Source organism: Lontra canadensis, unplaced genomic scaffold (assembly GCF_010015895.1).
Source record: "Lontra canadensis isolate GAN:19392208 unplaced genomic scaffold, GSC_riverotter_1.0 scaffold117, whole genome shotgun sequence".
Classification (NCBI taxonomy): Eukaryota; Metazoa; Chordata; class Mammalia; order Carnivora; family Mustelidae; genus Lontra; species Lontra canadensis.
In genome coordinates this window covers 5,296,645-5,313,455 of record NW_022631111.1, presented here as the reverse complement: position 1 = coordinate 5,313,455, position 16,811 = coordinate 5,296,645, and the positions used below count along the sequence as shown (strand labels likewise).

Genomic DNA, 16,811 nt, shown 5'->3' with positions numbered 1-16,811 from the left:
AAATTATTATAAAACAATTATTAATGAACTTTTAGAAATATTTCCTTTATCAAGGATGTTTTTGTTTTATATTTTATAGGGAATCTTCTTGTAAATGGCCTTATATTTTTAATTTTGGTGCCCATGTTGTTCATCACTAGTATATAGAAGTACAGTTGATTTTTGTGTTTATATCTTGTGACCTTTCTGAACTGACTTCCTCTTAGACTCATAGTATTTAGATGTATTTCTTTTAGTTTTTAAGTATTTGGAGATTTTTCAGTTATATTTATATCTTGATTTTTAGTATGATTCCACTGTGGTTGGAGAACACACTCTGCATGATTTCAATTCTTTTGAATTTGTTGAGATTGGTCTTACCACCCAAGTTATGATTTATCCTCCTGTATGTTCCATGAAACTTGAAAAAATTTATTGTGCTGTTATTGAGGTGAAATATCCTATAAATATCAATTAGATACTGTTGGTTAACAGTATTGTCCTAGTCTTCTACAGCCTTACTGATTTTCTGTCTTAGTATGATATTCATGGTTCACACAAGCATGTTGATATAAATGTGTAATCATGTATTTGTCCATTTCCCGCTTCAATTCTATCAGTTTCAGTTTCATAGATTTTTTAGCTTGTTGTTTAGTATATGCACATGTAGGATGGTTGTATCTTCTTGATAGGTTGACCCTTTAACCATTATACATTTCTGTCTCTGTCTCTTCATTCTGAAGTTTACTTTATCTGATATTAATATAGTTATTCCTACTTTCTTTTCTTTTTTTTTTTTTAAGATTTTTTAAATCTATTTGAGAGACGACATCAGGGAAATACAAATCAAAACCACAACGAGATACCACTTCACACCAGTCAGAATGGCTAACATTAACAAGTCAGGAAATGACAGATGCTGGCGAGGATGCAGAGAAAGGGGAACCCTCCTACACTGTTGGTGGGAATGCAAGCTGGTGCAACCACTCTGGAAAACTGCATGGAGGTTCCTCAAAAAGCTGAAAATAGAGCTACCCTATGACCCAGCGATTGCACTACTGGGTATATACCCTAAAGATACAAACATGGTGCTCTGAAGGGGCACGTGCACCCGAATGTTTATAGCAGCAATGTCCACAATAGCCAAACTATGGAAAGAACCTAGATGTCCATCAACAGATGAATGGATAAAGAAAAAGTGGTATATATATACAATAGAATACTATGCAGCCATCAAAAGAAATGAAATCTTGCCATTTGCAATGATGTGGATGGAACTAGAGGGTATTATGCTTAGCAAAATAAGTCAATCGGAGAAAGACAACTATCATATGATCTCCCTGATATGAGGAAGTGGAGATGCAATGTGTGGGGCTTGGGGTGTAGGAAAAGAATGAATGAAATAAGATGGGATCGGGAGGGAGATAAACCATAAGAGATTCTTAATCTCGCAAAACAAACTGAGGGTTGCTGGAGGGAGAGGGGTCAGGAGAGGGTGGTGGGATTATGGACATTGGAAAGGGTATGTGCTATGGTGAGTGCTGTGAAGTGTGTAAACCTGGCGATTCACAGACCTGTACCCCTGGGGCTAATAATACAGTATATGTTTATAAAAAAAAAATTAAAAAAAAAATCTATTTGAAAGAGAGAGATTGAGGGAGAGAGAGCACAAGCCGGAAGGAGCAATAGAAGTAGAGAGAGAAGCAGACACCCCAGTGAGCAGGGAGCCAGACATGGGACTTGATGCCAAGATCCTGAGATTAGGACCTGAGTTGAAGGCAGAGGCTTAACGAATTGAGCCACCCAGGTGCCCCTCAAACAATCTATATTGATATATTTGAAATGAGCTTCTTATGGCAATCTATATTTTGGTTCATGTTTTATAATCTATCCTTCCAAACTCTGTATTTTAATGATGTACTTAGATCATTTAAATGTAATGGTAATTATCAGAAAGCCAGGGCATAAGTCTGCCGTTTTATTTATTGTTTTCTGTTTTGCTGTTGTTATCATTTCCTTTCATTTTCTTTTTTCAGTTTGCCTGTGGCTTACTGGAACACTTTATAGAATCCCATTTTGATTCATAAAGAGAGTTCTTGAGTACAGAATTGTAGATTCTTTTTTCTAGGCTACATTCAGTGTATATTTATACAGTTTACCACGGTTTACTTCTGTCATTATTTAAAAGTTCAAGTGAAAAAAAAATAATAATAAAAAATAAAAGTTCAAATGAGCTATAGAATTCCTGCCCCCTTTATATCACATTAGTTGCTCCTCTTCTCCACCTATAGTGTAATTATCTTAAATATTTTCTCTACATTAATTTAGAACCACGTCAGATAGTATTATAATTTTTGCTTCCATGGTCCAACATAACTTAGAAAACTCAAGAATCATAAGAAAATCAATTATTTTTACCCATTTTTTTCTTTACTGTGTCCTTTTTTTCTTCCTGATGTCCCAGAATTTCATTTCTTTCTTGTTAGAAAAGTTTCTTTAGCCATTTTTTAAGAGTACTTCTGCTAGAAATAAGTTTTTCCTCATCTGCTTTTTCCTAGTTTTTCATTTTTGTTTTTCACTGGAGGATATTTTGACTGGATGTAGGATTCTGGTTTGATCTAATTACTGGCATGTAGGGGAAGAAGTCCAGATTCTCCATTCAGCTTCCATTGGCACCTGAGTTCGGGAACTCCCTGTTACTGTTGGGCATGAATGTGAGTCCCACATCCCTAACAGGCCTTCGCTGATACCTTTCTGGATGGATGGGACAGAGCTGCTATTTACTGCTCCCCACATGGTATCCAATGACACCAAAAAGTGGGAGGAAGCTAGTTGTTACTGCTCCGTAGAGTTAAAATCTTGGCTTTCAACTTAGCCATCTGGGGAGTTTGGGCATTTCATTAACTTGAAACGAGTGGAAATCTAGGTTCTCTACTCAGCACTGTTGACATGGGCAGGGGTAGAACTTGACACTTTTTCTGTAGTGTTTGGTGGAAGTGCAGTGGCTGCTGTCTAAACATTTTCATGTCTTGTTCAAGTGCAAATCTCCTGGTCTTCTGTCTTAAAATAGCAGAATTTGGAGGGAGAGCTTTTATTGTCTGCACCTATTGAAGCTATTGGGTTGTCAGATTCTTTATCTCCAAGTCCAGGATATATAAGGGAAAAAGAAAACCCAGGGATCGCACCACTGTGTTATTTCCCAGTTTCCTGGGTGGTCTACCATCTCCTCTTCATCTCTTTTTTTTTTTTTTTTTTAAGATTTTATTTACTTATTTGAGAAAGAGAACAAAAGCGGGAGAACAGAGTGGGAGGGAGAAGCAGACTCCTTGCTGAGCAGGAACCCGAGATGGGGCTTGACCCCAAGACCCAAAGATCATGACCTGAGCTGAAGGCAGACACTTAACCCGCTGTGACACCCAGGTGCCCCTGCTCTCCATCTTCTAGAACTTCTTATGATGTTGTGTTTTTTTTTTTTAATTTAATTTAATTTTATTTTATTTTCAGTGTTCCAAAATTTATTGTTTATGCACCGCAGCCAGTGCTTCATGCAATACATGCCATCTTTAATACCCACCACCAGGCTCATCCAACACCCCCCCCAAAACCCTCAGTTAGTTTCTCAGAGTCCACAGTCTCTCATGGTTTGTCTTCCCCTCCAATTTCTCCTTGTGTTGCTTGTTTTTGCTTGTTTTGTTTTGTTGGTTTGTTTTAATATAATTTCCTGGTCTTTTAGCTGTTCTTCATTATAAGGATAGAGAAATAATGTCTATTTTCCCAGGAGAGGGAATTCCTAACTACTTATTCTCTAAACATCTCTTCATTATGACAGTAAGTTTACAATATCCTCTATAGAAACAATATAGCTAATTCAGTCTTGCCTCTAACATGGTTGATTCAATTTTTTAAAAAGTTATCATTATTGATAGTATTAAAGTTTCCTACAGCTTCACCACTCAGTTTTGGTAATGTCACATTTGAGCTACGTCCATAGTTTCTTGCTCAGAGAGGCTTCTTTCTAAGAGACAAGTCCTCAGGGGACTGCAAGGCTTTGATCTTAGTTGAATTGGTACTGGAGGGCCTTTGCCACAGAAAAGGGTCAGCAGAGTGAGCTGGGTCCTGCTCTCCCCAGCCACACCTGACCCTCACCACAGGATGGTCAAAGTGCCTCATGTCAAAATTAAGTTTCAAGGTCTTCTCCTTGGGGACAAAGAGGTGACAGATACTCAGCACTGTTCTTGGGTGGTCCTTGCACTGGGGGATTATCCAGCTGGGGCAGCAATCTAGGCCTCTGATACACAACGGCCATTGCAAATGAGGAACTCCAACCTTAAGCTTTCTAAGCTATAAAACTAAATCCAAAGGAACAGTGAATGAAGTTGAAATTTGTTTATCCAGATCTCACTAATTCAATTTTTGATAATCCAACTTCCATTAAGGAAAAATCTCTTTATTTATTCTTTTGAAGAAATGATATTTTTCAACAAATTTAACAGTAAATGTTATTGCAAGGTACTTGATTAATAAAAAGAAATTTTTAAAAAGCTGTATCCAAAGGCTTTAAGCATTATTTGCAGATGAATGTGACTAGTTATATAATAACATATTTTATTTGTAATGGGTTTGATCATGTTTATTGTGCTTTTACATCAGTCGGGTTATTTGAACCTTTGAAAAGGAATATATGAGAAACATAATAAATATCATCAGATGCACTTTCATCTTGACTTTCTCAGTCCATCCCCAGCGCCCTCCATTAGCTGACATCCCCACATTCAGAGCCACCCTGTCCTTGGAAGGAGCTGTAAACAGTATCATTATCAACATCCCTAACACATAGTGCTAAGCTGTTTTACATGTTTATCTCATTGTATATTCTCAACACCTCTCTGAGGCTGTCACTCACATTGCAGAAGAGGAATCATGCTTTGAGAAGTTGTACTATGTGTTCAAACTCCCAGAGCTGATGAGTGACAGAGTTGAGAGCCAAACTCAGACTGCTTGATTTCAGAATGTGTGCCCTAGAGAGGGGTCCAAATCCCTTCCCCTACACACTGTGCTCTCATCCCAGAATAGTGATCCCAAATTCCTGGGTTTGCAATTTACTTCTTTCCAGTTTCAGCCCACATTCGTATTGGCACTTTGTATCTCCTCAGGGAATCCTACCTCCTGACAGCCCCCACCACTTCCACATTCCTCACATAGGCACAGAGGAGGAACTTGATGGAGGAAACCAGAATTTATGCAGGTTGATGACTTGGTTCAAGGGGACAAGTGAATCCCTCTCAGACTGCTTTTCTGAGCACTCTGCATTTGAAAGAACACCCTTTGAGGCATCAGTGGCTCAGTCAGTTAAGTGTCTGACCTCAGCTCAGGTCATGATCCTGCAGTCCTGGGTTAGATTCCCAAGTCAGGCTCCATGCTTCTCCCTCTCCCTCTGCATGTTGCCCCCCCTCCACCACTTGCACTCTCTCTCTCTTTCTCTAATAAATAAATAAAATAAAATAAAATAAAATAAAATAAAATAAAATAAAATAAAATAAAAACACCTCTGTGAATCTTCTGAGCATGGTGTTTTGGGAGGTGTTTGACTTCAAAAACTTTCTTTTTCATACATGGTAATTATTCTACTTATATCTTTTTTATTAATTTTGCTAATTTATTTTTCTATAAAATTATATTATTTCACTTAATCCAGTATTTTCAATTTTAATTCATTTGATTAGAATACATTTATAATTGATTTCATTTCTTCATCTTTTCGATTATTTCTTGTGTTTTTAATTTATACACTTGATTTTACTTCTTTATTTGCTCCTTGGTATCTTCTTTGAGCTCTTATATACCTGTGTTGGGATCTTCTTTTAAAAAGTTAGCGGTCTCATTATGCTTTCTTATCTCAATGGAAATTTACTTAATATCTTTTTATTTATTTAATAGCAGTCATCTTATGGTGGACATTAAATATTTTCCACAGATATCACTTGGATGCTTTAAATATAAATTTCTATTTCTGTTCCTCATTTTCCTTTTTGGGTTAGTTGATCACTTAGAGAAAAGGAAGCATTAGTACTTTCATTCTGTCATCTTGAACAGTAACTCTATAGTTAGAAACAGGTTAAAGACATAGTAGAGACCTTTACTAAACACTGTTATTTGTGTAACTAGTGATACATACTAAGTTGTAGTACTTTCTTGCCTCCACAACTTTAAATAGCCCAAGAACTAAAACCACCTACCTCCAAACTCAGCCTGGACAAAGAAAATGTTAGCACACTTTATTGTTCAGAGTAATATGACATTATGCTCCTTCCCTGTTCTTATTACCATGATTTCAGATCTCCTGCCCAGGTAAATCATTTATTTGTTCATTGCAGACCTTCCAAAAACCCCACCAACTCTTCAATGGAAAACATCAACAGATAGTTTGGCCCTAAGATTTTCTGTTTCCCTCATCTCAAAATCCTTTCCGTGAGGTTTTCACCAGATTTAGGTTCCTGCACCCTGGTGTTTTTACCCAATCCTAATCAAAGCCACTGCCCTTCACTCCCAATAGACACTGCTAAAGTTTTGCAAGGTAATGTTCTCCATTACCAAGGTAGAAATGTACTCAGTTTGGTGTCATCAGTTGTTTGAGTTGATAACATCTGGGGAATCAGGGTTTTTTTTTTTTTTTTTTAAAGATTTTATTTATTCATTTGACAGAGATCACAAGCAGGCAGAGAGGCAGGGAGAGGAAGGGAAGCAGGCTCCCTGCTGAGCAGAGAGCCTGATGCGGGGCTCGATCCCAGGACTCTGGGATCATGACCTGAGCCGAAGACAGAGGCTTTAACCCACTGAGCCACCCAGGTGCCCCGGGAATCAGTTTTTGAATACTCCATTGCCCTAACAAAAGAAACGTTTCTTGCTTGCCTAGGCCCAGGCTTATAACTACAACACTAACTATGCTCATAATGTATAGCACATTTCTTCTAAACAAGTTTTTTTTTTAATTTTATTTATTTATTTGATAGAGAGAGATCACAAGTAGGCAAAGAGGCAGGCAGGGCGGAAGGAAGCAGGCTCCTTGCTGAGCAGAGAGCCCGACGTGGGACTCGATCCCAGTACTGTGGGATCATGACCTGAGCCGAAGGCAGTGGCTTAACCCACTGAGCCACCCAGGCGCCTCTCTTCTAAACAAGTTTTAATATACTATAATATCTTTACTAGACAGTTGTTTAACAGGGTAGAAATTGTGATACATTAGACAAAGTCTAATAGGGCATGCCACAGAATTTATCCCCAGTACTCTGCAAAACCATCAAGGTCATTAAAAATAAGGAAAGTCAGAGAAACTGCCATAGCCAAGAGGAACCTAAAGAGAAATGCCAACTTAAAGTCAAGTGGTTTTCTGGGTGGGATCTTAGAATAGTGAAAAGACTTAAGTAAAAACTAAGAAAACTGAGTAATCTACATAGACTATGAAATTTATCTAATAATGTATCAATGTTGTCTCATTAATAGTAACAAATGTATTGTGCCAGTGTAAGATATTACTAATCAGGAAAACTGGGTGTGGTATACATGGAAAATCTCTGTACTATCTTTTCAAACATTCTATAATTGTTAAAGTGTCCTGAAAAAGAAAATTGACTAAAAGTTAAAGAGAAAAAAGAGTTTCTTTCTGCACCACCTTCTTATCTGTCCAGATGGTTTTCCTTCGAGTAAACATTATCGTTTCATCTTAAATAAGAACTTCCTTCTTTTATCCTCTGTTGATGGCAAACTTAATGCCTCAAACACCAGTTTCTTATGTCCACACCAGTGGCACAAGTCCATCTGGAATTTCTCCAACAAACTTCCCCACCTCCATAAATCCTGTCCTATATTGAAGTCTACTTCAAGTTCTGTTTTCCTTCATGAAACCTTCTTTGTTAATCCCTGGGGTCAGGATTAACTCTTTTCTCATTGTGTTTAATTACCTAGAATTTTCATTCCCACAACAAGAGGAAAAAAATCTTAGGCACAGAAAAATTTTGTTGTTATTTGAAAGACAGGCAGGCAGAAACAGAGGTAAAGTGATACAATTCAAAGACCATGGGTTTGGAGGTAGAATAATTGTTATAACAATGCTTTCTTGTGCAGCATAATTAACATCCCTGAGCCTCAGTTTTCTTTTTCTATAAAACAATAATAACAAAAATTGCAGAATTATTGTAACAATTAATCAAATGACATAATAGCTGTCATGAATGACCAACCCCAGCATTGATGGGTGGCAAATTGTCCAACTGAAAAAAAAAAAAAAAAAGTAAATAGTGATCATATACTAAATAGGAAAGTATGTGGAGAACAATTAAAAATAAAAGGGTAAGAAAGACACAATTCTTGTCCTCCATTAACAATTGGCTGAGGCAGGCAGTTAAATATTTTTAAGTAAAAATTTAAGAGTAGATTAGCATAAAGGAGAAATGCTCTGTGAGTATAGGGGAAAAAAAAGTATCTCAATCTGAATTTTGAGGTTTAAAGTTCCCTGAAGAAGAAGACACTCAAACTGAACTAAAGTTATTAAGTTTAAGTTCATTAAACAGGAGACAGGGCTCATTAAAGGCAAATAGAACAAGACAAGCCAGTGAATAGAATCATGAAACAGCATAGAACGCTGGGAACATTTATGTAGTTCACCATTGTTAGAGTATGAATTGCAAATAGGTAAGTGTCAGGAGGTGACATATGGGAAGAAAGCAGGTGACAGAAGACCTTGTAGGTCATGCTGAAATGCTTGAACTTATCTTGTACAGACCATGAAGAGCTAATAAAAAAATCAAGGAAGAGAAGATAAGAGGGAATGTTTTATGGAAGAAATTCAAAGATATAAGAATTATGGAGAGATGAAATATTTTGGATGTCATGTTGAAAGAAATGTAGTACTTTTTTTTCTTTTAAATAATCAATTAGTGTGGGGATTAGCAGATGATACCATAAAGGGAAACTATTTAATCTGGGTCATACTAGACACTTTTTGAGGATTGATTGGCATTTATTTGCAGTTAAAAGTTGAATATGAATTAAATAAAGTCTCAAGCTAAGTATGCCACACTCCTTAACAAATATTTATTGAACAGTCTCCCTTGTATCAACATATTAGGAAGTATAATCCCTCTGATTTCTTCTAGTTCATCTCCATGTGATAACTTGTCCTATAAATCTGAATCCAGGGTAATATTTTAGTTAAAAGAAGTTAAGAGACACAAAAATTCCCACAATCATCAAAATTCAAAAAAGGTCTAGGTTGTGGCAAATAGTTTTCTTGAGAGTGGGAACTCTGGGCAGATTAATTAAGAACCAGTAAATATTTTGAGGATAAACTGGACTTCATCTGGCAAAGCAATAAATGGATTTCTGTTTTTTTGTGTTTTTCTTTCTTTCTTTTTTTGTATTGTTTAAAAAAGACAGGGAAGAGGGTTATGGAAAACAGAAATAAAAAGGAAAGAAACTAATACTTGTTTCAAAATTGTCAGTTGCCTGGTGGATTAAGTAGTTACCATAGCTTCATATTAAGGAAAAAAGAAAGAAATATATATATATATATAATATATATATATATCTACATACATATATGTAGATATATATATATCTTAATCAGTTTTTTCAAAGTTGGAAAAATTGCCAATGTCATTCGGATATTGAGTTTGACTTTAAATCCAGGTATTTCTGACTCTTAGCATCTAACGTCCTCTGTAATCTGAATGGACATAAACCAGAACTGGGGTACATAAATGGTAATTATAGGGTTCTCTGTGGTCTGAATGTGGACTTAGTGAAGAGAAAGGTAAACTTTATTTCATATTACATTCAGTTTTCTCTTAAAAATCCACAGAGTAAATATTAGCACATTGGGCAAATTAGACAAATCATATTCCTCACATATTCCCCCAAATCGCTTTGGCCAGAATTCATTTGGCTCAGAAACCCTTTTTTAACCTGCATTATTCAGATACAATACACATTTGTTCTGGCAAACTTTGCCCGGGTTTAATTATTTTGTGTTACAAAATTTCATGAGGATAAATTTATCAAGTATAAATTACCTGTCAGTATGATTTTCTGATTCCTACTATCCATTCATCTAAGAAGCTCACTGAATTTTGTATGAGGCAGAATCCAAATTTAACCAAGAATGTGCACCAAGTATTCCTACATTTTATTTTCCCAAAAAGCATTGTAAACTATGCCAATGCAGAATCAGTCTTGACTAAAAGGAAGTTTTGGTAATTAACACTTCATCTTTTTTTTTTTTAAAGATTTTATTTATTTATTTGACAGAGAGAGATCACAAGCAGGCAGAGGCAGGCAGAGAGAGAGAGGAGGAAGCAGGCTCCCCAATGTGCAGAGTCTGATGTGGGGCTCGATCCCAGGACCCTGAGATCATGACCCCAGCCGAAGGCAGAGGCTTATTAACCCACTGAGCCACCCAGGTGCCCCCGGTAATTAACACTTCAAAAAGTGTTTCAATTTAAAAAATAACTTATTGAAGGATCTTTAGACAAAATTGATTGTAAATAATGAATTTCTAAAAATGTTCTTTCTGATCTAATGTCCAAGAAGGGACAGGCCTGGTAAGAAAAGAAAATGGGGACGTGCCATGTACCAATTTTTCTTACTGTGAATTACTATGCATTTGATTTTTTAAATAAGCATTTTATTTTATAATAACTTTAGATTTCTAAAACAGTTGTGAGGGGTTGTACAGAATGTTCCTGTATATATGACAGACAGTTTTCCTTATTATTAGCATCTAAGATTACTGTGACGTGTGACTCAGCTATGACATTTAATATTGATACATTATGATGGATCAACTTCCCCATCTCATTTGGATTTCCTTAATTTCTACATAATGTCCTTTTTCTGCCCCAAGAGCCCATCCAGAATACAATACTATGCTCCTCTAAACAGTGTCTGTTTCTCAGATCTTCCTAAGGGTTGTTTTGTTTTGTTTTTATTTTATTTTATTTTATTTTTTATTTTTTCAGAGTTCCAAGATTCATTGTTTATGTACCACACCCAGTGCTCCATGCAATACATGCCCTCCTTAATACCCTCACTAGGCTCACCTAACCCCCCACCTCCTCCCCTCTAAAACTCTCAGTGTGTTTCTCAGAGTCCATAGTCTCTCATGGTTTGTCTCCCACTCCCATTTCCCCCAATTCATGTTTCCTTTCCTTCTGCTAATGTCCTCCATGTTACTCCTTATGCTCCACAAGTAAGTGAAACCATATGATAATTGACTCTCTCTGCTTGAATTATTCTATCTGTACCCCAATGTTCATAGCAGCAATGGCCACAATCGCCTAAGGGTTTTTTGATGACTTCCACAATTTTGAGAAGTATTTTGTAGAATGTTCCTCAGTTTGGTTCATTCTGCTGTTTCTCCCATGGTTAAACTGTCATTGTGGTTTGGGGGAGCAAGATAACTGGTAAAGTGTCATTTTCAACACATCATGTCAAGATACATGCCATCAAGATGACTTTTCACTGGCTCGAGGTAGTGTTTGTCAGGTTTCTTCACCGTCAATATTCTCCCCTCCTCCTTTTCCACACTATTGTCTTGGGAAGGAAGTCACTAAGCACAGTCCTCACTTAAGAGGACTTATGGGGGCGCCTGGGTGGCTCAGTTGGCTAAGCATCTGATTCTTGATTTCAGCTCAGGTCATGATCTCAGGGTTATGAGATCTAATCCCACATTGGGTTCTGTGCTGAGTGTGCAGAAGTCTGCTTGAGAGTCTCTGTCTCCCTCTGCTCCTTCCCCTGCCTCCTCTCTCTCTCTCTCTCTCAATAAATAAATGAAACCTTAAGAAAAACAAAAAACTAGAATAAAAAATGAAATATATTTAAAAAATAAAATAAGATAAAATACATTGTATACCAAAAAAAAGGGAAAGGAAAATGAATCCTTTAAAAAAAATAGAGGATTTATATTTTTGAGAGGCAAAATTTACCTAAGTTATTTGCAAAAAGATAAGCCCTGAGGCAGGATTGACTTGGAGATACTGCTGTGTGATCGAGATTAAGTCACACTTACTCTTAATGAAACATGAAGTGTAACATATATAAAATTGGAAGTTTTATATGCATCCTATTCTCTTGCATCTTATAGGTAAGGAGAGTGAGATTATACAAGTCAATTAAGTTTAAGGTAACAAAACTTTTAAAAATAAAGTGATAGGGCGCCTGGGTAGCTCAGTGGGTTAAGCCTCCGCCTTCAGCTCAAATCATGATCTCAGGGTCCTGGGATCCAGTCCCACATCGGGCTCTCTGCACAGCAGGGAGCCTGCTTCCCCCACCCCTCTCTCTGCCTGACTCTCTGCCTACTTGTGATCTCTGTCTGTCAAATAAATAAAGAAAAATCTTTGAAAAAAAAAAAAAAAGAAATAAAGTGATAATTTCAACTTTGCTGTGTTTGACTCCAAATCTGTAATTTTTCTATCACCTTCTAAAGAAAAGGGCACTGAGAAAGTTGAGTCTTTCTTTTAAGCCAGTTGCTTGATTTGGTTTTTGTCCAAATTTGCTAATTCCCTGGCACTCCTTTGGTTCTCCAGATGGCTCTGGGGTGTTGTGGGACCCCCTGAGCTAACACAGTTATCCCATGCTGCACACAGGTGCACTGCTCTCCTTGGCAGGCCACAGGAACCCAGCTGCTGCGGTAGGGAAGAGAAGGAGATAGAACACTCTCCTGCAGCCAGACGTGTCCCTGTTGCCTCCGGGCCATCATCTCTTCTGGGTGAGTCCCAGAGCACACCCGCTGGTTGTGGAAGTACACCTCAAGGAACAAAATGATCAACAGCTTTAGAAACATTAGGTGTATTTCCTACCATACCTGTAAACCTGTCACGAGCACTAGAACAGACGCTGGCTATGTGAGTTTTGATGTGTCTCAAGAAGGTAACAAACAGCCCAGAAAAGGATGGATTGTTGAGATGGAAAGAATGGGTAAGAAGTGTTCCTGAAAACAAAGTGTGGTTATTTCAGGGAAGTTGGTGACCTGAGTACATGGAGAACATAAATGAGAGGAGATTACAAGAAGTCCAGTGATGCTGATGCTCTGTAATTTTAAAAACAAAAACAAAAACAAAAACAAAACAAAGCAAAGCAAAATAAAATAAAATAAAATAATAAAATAGAGCTATTTTATTGGATTCTATGCAGTGTTTTAAAATCAGTGCAGACAATATTCAGTGTCAAGTAACTTTCTATTAAGAATTAGAAAGGTTCTTTATAAACTAATAAGGGCGTGGAATCTTTATGTTTTCATTTGCAGTACTGTAAAAAAGTAATTAAAAATGTAACCAATAATTAATTACCAATAATAAATCAAAAACTCCCTGGTGTTCTTCTCTTCACATTATAGCCTTTGTTCTTTTTTTTTTTAAGATTCTATTTATTTATTTGACAGAGAGAGATCACAAGTAGGCAGAGAGGCAGGCAGAGAGAGGGGAGAAGCAGGCTCCCCACCTAGCAGAGAGCCTGACACGGGGCTTGATCCCAGGACCCTGAGACCACAACCTGAGCCAAAGGCAGAGGACCAACCCACTGAGCCACCCAGGGACACCATAGCTCTATATTCTTTTGAAACTTGGTTTACTTTTTTTATGGCCTCATAAATGGCTAAAATTTTGTATTTTCTTGCGCCTTGCATAAAACCTGCATTGTGAGTACCTTATACATAGCAAACAAGCAAAAAATGCTTTGCCTCAGGCAAAACTGATGAGGGTTTTGCTCCAGCTACATACTATTAGGTAAGGCAGAGGATGGAGAAGGTGGTTTGGTCTCTTTGCCCTTCACCAGTTATCTTACTTTAGAAAATTCATTTAACTGTTATCTAATTTCCCTTATCTGTAAATGGAACTAAATGTATCTATTTGCATGAACTGATTAAAGATTAGACCTGTACATGTGAATCTATCACAATGCCTGACACATAATAAATGGGGAATAAAGGGATACTTAGTAAATCCTTCCTTAGCATGTAGCTTTGCCCAACCACACAATTTTCTTCACATTATCAGCTGCATTTTAATTTACCTAAGACTTTGAAGTCAACTTTTAAGATGTTCTTACATACTTTTACATCACTAGCATGAAAAGAAAAGCAGTATCACTTGACTTGCTAGTTGTAATTTTTTATATGCTCATTAACTATTAAAAAATGAGTAATTGAATATAATCATGGTTATTGAAATCTAAATAAAGGAACAAAACTTTATCCTTGCAACTTCTTGGGGAAAGCCCACTCTAGGAACATGACCTCCATCATTTTGTCATATGCCACCATTCCATGGCTTCAGGTTACAGCAGAATTCAGCTAAAAACTTTTGTTTATCTACAGCACTGATGATTCCAGGAAGTTCCACATGTTATAGAGGAGGACAGACGTAATCTTTGCCATAAAAATGTGGGTCAGAATTTTCTGTGAATTCCCTTACATCTTGTGAAGTTGGATAAATTACTTACCTTTATTTAGACTCAAATGCCACAGGAAAAACAAAAAGAAAACATGAGTCATCGTTAATTCTATGGAAAATAAAAACTGAATGAAGAAGTATAGCAGTATATTAGTTATTGACGAAGAATATTTATATTCTTCATCAATAAAATCAACAACAACTATTTAATTGTACAAAACTGTGATTTAAAAAGTGTCTTAGATAATGTAGGTGGGAATGTAGGAAAGTTTATATGAGTGGAATTTGTAGGTAGACTGAGGATGAGCACAGGACAATGAATTTCATTATAAACTTTTTATTACTAGTGCATTTCGAATCATGTACTTGTGAAGCACGTAGATGGCTCAGTCAGTTAAGCATCTGCCTTCAGCTTAGGTCATGATCGCAGGGGTCTGGGATTGAGTTCTGTATCGGGCTCCCTGTTCAGCAGGAAGTCTTCTTGTCCCTCTCCCTCTGCTTTCAGCTCCCCCTGCTTGTGCACTCTCTCTCTTTCTCTCTCAAATACATAAATAAAAACTTAAAAAAAAAAAAACAACTTTGTACTTGTATAAAAATGTTAAAAATGCTAAAAATAAAAATGTATTCCCAATTAGGATTTAGAAGCCATGATTTAATAAATGTGTTTATTATACATGTTTATTTGTCTGACTCAATTTTGCCCTCTAATTTTGAGCCTTTTAGGGCAAGTGCCACTGCTCTCTGATCAGCCATCTGTATGTCTGTACTTAATGCCTGATCCTGATGGAAAGATGGACAGATCAATGAAAATGAGATATATAGCCACTGAAGTCCTTTCCAGATGTAAAATGATCTGACTGTGTCACAGTATTATGAACTTGCTAACTGCACTTTGGTCAGCAAAATAGTGAGAGTCACCCTTGAGCAATATAGTCCTCCAGGAAAAGAGAACTAGGGAAAGGCTCATATTGAGCTGTAATGGGGGAGCCAGCTAAACTACAAACCAAAATTTGTCCTCCATGTCCATGAGAGTTGAGTCATATCTATGAGGTGGAAATGCGGCCCCTGGATTATGTAGACTTCCCATTCCTTGAGGTGCAGCTGTGTAACTCAGTTCTGGCAAGGGCTTGAGAGTAAAGTGTCCGCTTCCAGGGATAATTAAACTTCCCCTGTAATTGCTCCATGCTTGAACCTGAAACCACCACTCTCGGGTCCATACATAATTAGAAAGCAAGAAGATATTCTAAACTAGTAGCATGGACACAGCAAAATTATGTCAATAATTAAGGTCAAAGCAAAATATTATTGGATAAATGAAAACTTATTTCTGAGATTTCCTGGTTTCTGAAGCATGTAGTATAAGAAGTTCCTTTGGAAAGGATCTTTTGCTAGTAATTTTTTTTAAAGATTTTATTTATTTATTTGACAGACAGAGATCACAAGTAGACAGAGAGGTAGTCAGAGAGAGGAAGGGAAGCAGGCTTCCCAATAAGCAGACAACCCGATGTGGGGCTCAATCCCAGGGCCCTGGGATCACCACCTGAGCCGAAGGCAGAGGCTTTAACCCACTGAGCCACCCAGGTGCCCCTGCTAGTAATTTTTTAAATGTGTTTTTATGTGTGTGTGTGTAGAAAAAAATATGTTTAATGTACTTAATTCTTCGATGTTGATTTAGTTGGTTAGTTAATTTGGGTTTGATCATTATTTTTCTCACCACATTGAGAATTTATTATTTTTGTCTTGTGGTTCCATTTTTGCTGGTGGGTTGGGTGCTACCGTTCTGAGTTCTATATGTTAGAAGATAATCTGTGTTTTCTGTTGGGCTGAGTTAAAACCCCACTGTCTCTGATTTTTCCATAGTGTACTCAGGCTGTGGGTTTCTTTTTAGCTTTTCTGTATGAATGTTTTATTATTTTTAAATCTGAGAATTATTTTTTTCTTCTTTAAATCTGGACTATTTCTAAGCATTATTTTCTTTCAATTTTCCTCACCCTCTTTTCCTGATATTTCTCTCTCTGGATTAGTCTTGTTATAAACTTTCTATTTTTACTTACAAACTTTCTATTTTTACTTACAGTAGCTTCTACTCTTTTATTTTTTTCCTTCTCTTTGTCTCTTTGTTTCCATTTCAGGTAATTTCTGTAAATATGCTTTCTTTTTCTTTTTTTCTTTTTTTTTAAGTTTTTACTTATTTGATGGAGAGAGAGAGAGAGTACACAAGCTGAGGGAGCAGAAGGCAGAGGGAGAGGGAGAAGTAACCCCCTCATGGAGCAGGGAGCCTGATTTGGGGCTTAAACCCAGAACCCCGAGATCATGACCTGAGCAGAAAGTAGATGCTTAACCAACTGAATCACTCAGGCACCCCTAGATCTACTTTCATTCTCACACACT

General features: G+C 37.0%; 1 protein-coding gene across 1 annotated transcript in view; it reads right to left on the bottom strand.

Annotated features, from left to right (window-relative positions):
- The window catches only part of LOC116857084 (40S ribosomal protein S6-like), a 78,176-nt gene that overhangs the window by 46,404 nt on the left and 14,961 nt on the right, over positions 1–16,811 (bottom strand). Inside the window, 1 exon segment of the mRNA XM_032840917.1 lies at positions 12,594–12,778. Coding sequence (XP_032696808.1) covers positions 12,594–12,778 — 185 coding nt within the window.